Source organism: Eubalaena glacialis, chromosome 9 (assembly GCF_028564815.1).
Source record: "Eubalaena glacialis isolate mEubGla1 chromosome 9, mEubGla1.1.hap2.+ XY, whole genome shotgun sequence".
Classification (NCBI taxonomy): Eukaryota; Metazoa; Chordata; class Mammalia; order Artiodactyla; family Balaenidae; genus Eubalaena; species Eubalaena glacialis.
In genome coordinates, this window is record NC_083724.1 from 90,629,940 (window position 1) to 90,635,458 (window position 5,519).

General features: G+C 39.4%; 1 protein-coding gene across 2 annotated transcripts; it reads right to left on the reverse strand.

Annotated features, from left to right (window-relative positions):
* Window positions 1-995: 995 nt before the first annotated feature.
* Window positions 996-3,603, reverse strand: LOC133097998 (PR domain zinc finger protein 5). Of its 2 annotated transcripts, XM_061200600.1 has the most exons (4): window positions 3,197-3,603; window positions 2,552-3,046; window positions 1,668-2,467; window positions 1,526-1,581 (listed from the first exon to the last, which is right to left on the reverse strand). In XM_061200600.1, the coding sequence occupies exons 1-4, from the start codon at window positions 3,379-3,381 to the stop codon at window positions 1,526-1,528; spliced, it is 1,536 nt and encodes a 511-aa protein (XP_061056583.1). In that variant the 5' UTR covers window positions 3,382-3,603. The 2 variants fall into 2 exon arrangements, with proteins under 2 accessions (XP_061056582.1, XP_061056583.1); XM_061200599.1 differs by adding an exon at window positions 996-1,309 and having other exon boundaries at window positions 1,471-3,046.
* Between the last annotated feature and the right edge of the window lie 1,916 nt (window positions 3,604-5,519).

A 5,519-nucleotide genomic window follows, 5' to 3' on the forward strand; every position in this document is an offset into this window, starting at 1 on the left:
TTCTTGCTTCAATTCCCCTTAAGCATCAGTGATAATTTCAATCATAACAATTGCCAGGTTTATGTTTTTTATTCTGGATTCCTAATTATATAGGATTGAGAGTTAATTCAAAAGTGTTTCAGAATTATCTACTGCCAAGATTCTGAAAAATGTCTTTTGTGAAACAGAATGTAAATGCTCTGAGGACTCTGTTATGTCTGTACTAACATGTTCTGTGCACGTTTATGAAATGAGAGGGTAAAGGGCCAGGTGTATCATGACTAATACTGTAATACACCTACCGTCCTGTTACCCTGTCAGTCAGCAGATAATGAGAACCTATTTTGTTTCCATTTTTAGTTATATATATTTATATATTGTTAATTTCTAAAGCTCGCTAGTATAAACTCAGGAGGATCAGCCTGATAAATATTTAAGTGTTATGGTCATTTTTGTGTTGATCTTATCTAGACCATGAATGTCAGCATATGAATGAGAGAGGAAATAATGTTTCCTGAGAATTGTCTAAAATGAACAACATTTCAATCAATGTTTTAGTTCTTAAATACCTCTTTATTTTAAACTGATCTGTTATAAGGAGCTATTTATTAAATAAGATCAACTTTTGGCCTGTTTTAGCAAGTTTTATCCTGTTATCATGCTTGAGACTTTGAAAACTCTTGCCCCTTATCCTTATCTGCAGTGAAATATCTTGGAAATCTTAATCTCTTTCTGGCTAAACTAGTAATAACCAGTTGCAATAACCAGCATCACAAGTGCACACACACACAGACACACATACATACACAAGGATAACAATAAAATAAAAAAGCCTAATAACAGAGTATGTTAATAAACTTCACTATAGAGAGATGGCCAAGAAGAAGAGCCATGGCTCCTTTTTCCATTTTTATAAGACATAACACAAGTAGTATTTTGGAAGGCTACAAAGTTATTTTTTTCCATTTGTACCATTTCTTGACAAAAGTAGGATTTTTTTTTTTTTTATTTTGCATATGTATCTACAGACTCTAAAGGTAGGCAAATAAGAACTATGAGACCAGTGAATTACTTTTGGCTACTTCTGCTACGCTAATCAGCTGAGAGAAATCTGGGTTTCGTATTAGGAGCCCTTCTGAATGGCTTAATTCCTTTACAGCTACCATTAGCTGTCAGCCTCTCCATGGATATTGTCCATGTGCACTTTGAGGTAGTCATTCCTTGTAAACTTCTTATGGCAAAACTGGCATTCTGCCAGTGGACGATTGGGATTATGAGTCATCTTGTGTCGGATCAGCATTTTCTTCAGGCTAAAAGCCAAGTCACAAACCTCGAGTGTAATTAATTATTTGTGTGCTTTTTAATGTCTCTCCTTACTAGTCCTAAGGAACAGGAAGGCAAGAGTAGTCATTCCATTAATATCTGTTGAACAGTGTGTTGTGAGGGATACGAAGTGCAAGTCCATTTACATAGTCACCATGGGAAAATTACGGCAGCTGCAAGGTCACACTGAAAAGGCTTTTCTCCGGTGTGCGTCCTCTTGTGCTCATCCAGGCCTCGCTTCTGGCTGAAGGCCTTGCTGCACTCTGAGCACTTGTATGGCTTCTCCCTGATGTGAGTACGAATGTGCATCTTCAGCCCGTCATTTTTACTGAATCCTTTTTCACAGTAAGGGCATTGATAGGGACGCTCACCTGTGTGGCTACGGATATGGACTCTCAGTGTACCACTGCTCGCAAATTTCTGGCCACAATATGGGCAGATTTTCTCCTTTTCTCCTGTATGTGTTTTCTTATGACTTCTAAGCACTGAAGGTGTAACAAATGCCTTATTACACAGCTCACATCTGTACTTCTTGTGTCTTTCGTGAACCACCTGGACATGAACATTTAAGGTGTCCTTCCTTTTAAAGGTAGCATCACAGTGATGACACTTGAAAGTCCTCTCACTGTTATGTATGAGCAGGTGTCTCTGCAAAGAAAATGGGGTCCGGAACAAAGCTTTACATTCCTCACATTGGAAAGGCCTCTCTTCAGAGTGGGTCTTCTTGTGATTCTTGTAAACATTTCTGTGGGCAAATCCCTTTCCACAAAGCTTGCATTTGTAAGGTTTATCTTCACTGTGTATTACTTTGTGAGCACCCACTTGATCGAGCCTCTTGAAAGATTTATTACAAATCTCACAATTATAGGGTCGTTTTTCTGAGTGGGTGATCATATGACGTTTTAGCTGATTGGCTGAAATGAATTTCTTCATACATTCTTGACAGTCAAATATCTCATGAATCTTCCTATGTTCCTGCAGGCTTGATGCTGAAGAACACTTTTTATTGCACACTGAACATATGAGTTTTTTCTTAGGATCCCCGGCGTGGATGTTTTCCTGGTGTCTTCTCAGGGCGTCCCTGCTCTTCAGTCTCTTTCCACAGCTGTCAGCCTTACACACAAACCTGGCATCTCCCCGGCAAGTCTCCTGGTGCTGCTCAAAACTCGATGCTGAACTGAAGGAAGAATTGCAAACAGAGCACTGAAAACTTCGTGAAGAATCCTTCAGACTGCTTTTCGCTGAGCACTGAAGAACATGTCTTTGCAAAGCCTGTTTAACTGGGAATTTCTTCCCACAGCTCTTGCACTTAAATTCTTTCTCCTCTGTGGGTTTCTGGTGCAATGTCTGAAGATGCTCAGCAAGAATTTCCTCACTGGTAAAACTCGATTCACACTGGGGACAGGCATAGTCCTCTTTACAGCCAAAGCGATCTTTTCTGCCAGCTGTTGATCGTCCTTTAGCATTGTTACCTTCCTCTTCTTTGATCATGGTCATAATTTGCTGTTCTTCTTCATCGGCCTCCATGTCACTATCCAGGTAGCCAATCAGAAGCTCTGTATCTGTTTCTATATCTTCAATTGCCAAATAGAAAATGTTTTCTCCTTCCTGAATGGCAGCCAAATTCTTGTGCTCCTGAGATGGTGCCTCATGAACAAAGCGAAGCCAGTTGGAGTGCCGTGGGTTGGTAGCATCCAAAATGTACAGAACTTCTCCCTTACTCCCACGAACCCATATATTTGCCCTTTGTTGATCTTCGCCCTGTTCTGAATTTCTGAGTTTCCATCAGGATTCATTTTTCTTCTCCCAGAAGAGCTACCTTTACTTTAGTATTTCTTTCGGTGCAGGTCTGCTGGGTTTTGCTTGTCTGAAAACATCTTTAATTTTTTTTAACAGTATGACCTCCCACATCAACCTGTAATCCATATTTTCATCCAAGTCTTCGGGCATTCTCTTCTCTCCAGCAAATGGTCCAAACTTTTCACCCTTTCTCACTCTGCGGGCCGTGTAGAGCCCCATCCCGTCCTGAACCCGGGAGGACTTCAGGGAGAACCTGTCCGGCACGTACATGCCCAGCATTTTCCCAGCCGCGGCCGCCGCCTCGCTTAACACCGGCGCTCTGCGCCCGGGAGGCGACACATGGAAATTTGGGGTGCCGGGGTGGAGGGGAGAGGCCGGCGGGGAAGGAGGAAATGGAGTTTTCCTCCCAGAATCCCCACCTCCCCGCCGATTCCAGGATCCCCCGCGGCTCAGCCCCTCCTCGTCCCGGGTCTAGCTCGGCCCGGAGCCGCCGAGGCCGCAGCTGCCATTGCTGGCGCGGGGGCGTGGGGGGCGCGGGCCCGCAACCTACATCTAAAATAAGAAGAAAATCCTGTTATTTGCAGCAACCTGGATGAACCTGAAGGGCATATGTTAAACGAAATAAAGCCAGACAGAGAAAGACAATGACTGCATGGTATCACTTATGTACGGAATCTTAAAAAAAAAAAAAAAAAAAAAAAAAAGGTTTTTTTGAAGTCAGAAACATAGAGTAGGAATGTGGTTGCCAGGGTCTGGTGAGGCAAAAAGAGAAAGTTTTGTAAAAGGATATACACTTCTAGTTATAAGATGAATAAGGTCTGAGGATCTAATGTTGACTATAGTTGATAACACTGTATAGTATAATTGTGTATACACACAATATTGTATAATTAAAATTTGCTGAGTGTAGAACTTAAATATTCTCACAAAAACGTTTTAAAAAGGTAAATATGTGAGATGATGGATGTGTTAATTAACTGAATGGGGGAATCCTTTCACATTGTATACACATATCAAATCATCACATTAAATATTGTCTGACAATGCATTTATTTGTCAATTATAACTCAAAAAAGCTGGAAAAAGTTAAAGCACACTGTAGGTAAAAATTTCCACTGGTGGGGGGAGCGGGAGGGAAGACTGAACACACCAAGTGCTGGCAAAGATTTGAAGCAAGTGAAGCACTCATACACTACTTGAGGGAATGTAAAAACAATTTTTCAATTTTATAAGAAGGCAAATATACATAGCATATGACCTATCCATTCCAACCTTTGATATTTAGCTTAGAGAAATAAAATCAGATGTCTGTACAAAGACTTGTCCATGAATGTTTATAGAATCTTTACATTTAATAACCAAAAACTAGAGAAAACCCAAATGTCAACAAATGACTGGATGCTGTATATTCATGAAATAAATTTTGATACATACAATAACATGTATGAGTCTGACAAAATTTGTTTGAATGAAGAAAAGCTGACAAAAAAGTAAATCCTACCTAATTCTATTTATATAAAAGTCTATAAAATAAAAAATAATCCCAAATATCTAAACAGCTCATACAACTCAACACCAAAAAAAAACCCAGTTATGGTAAAAATGGGCAGAAGACCTGAGAAGACGTTTTTCCAAAGAAGACATACTTATGGCCAACAGGCATCTCAATAAAGAGATGTTTAATATTACTAATCATCAGAGAAATACAAATTAAAATTGTAATGAGATGTCACCTCACACCTGACAGAATAAAGGTCACAAACAACAAATGTTGGTGAGGATGTGGAGAAATGGGAACTCTCATACACTGTTGGTGGGAGTATAAATTGGTGCAGTCACTGTGGAAAACACTATGGAGGTTTCTCAAAAAACCCCCCCAAAACTAAAAATAGAACTACCATATACCCCAGCAATTCCATTCCTGCGTGTATATTCTAAAAAAATAAAAACACTAATTTGAAAAAGATACATACACCCTAATGTTCATAGCATAATTATTTATGATTGCTGAGATATGGAAGCAACCTAAGTGTCCATCAACAGATGAATGGAAAAAGAAGATATGAGATATATATATATATGCAATGAAATACTACTCAGCCATAAACAAGAATAAAACTTTGCAATTTGCAACAGCAAGGATGGACTTGGAGGACATTATGCTAAGTGAAATAAGTCAGACAGAGAAAGACAAATACTGTATGATATCACTTATATGTGGAATCTAAAAAATAAAACAAACCAGTAAATGTAACAAAAAAGAAATAAATGCACAGATATAGAGAACAAACTAGTGGTTACCAGCGGGGAGAGGGAAGGGGATTTGGGCAAGACAGGGGTAGGGGATTAAGAGGTACAAACTACTATGGATAAAATAAATGAGCTAGAACAATATATTGTATAACACAGGGAATATA

Excerpts from the sequence above, each read along its gene's own strand:
- LOC133097998 (XM_061200599.1), bottom strand. The coding sequence starts at position 3,381 with ATGCTGGGCATGTACGTGCCGGACAGGTTCTCCCTGAAGTCCTCCCGG. Across the intron at positions 3,047-3,196 it reads TTGATGTGGGAGGTCATACT|GGCAAATATATGGGTTCGTG; the intron begins GTTAAAAAAAAT and ends AGATCAACAAAG. Across the intron at positions 1,310-1,470 it reads AGTGTGACCTTGCAGCTGCC|GTTTGTGACTTGGCTTTTAG; the intron begins GTAATTTTCCCA and ends ATTACACTCGAG.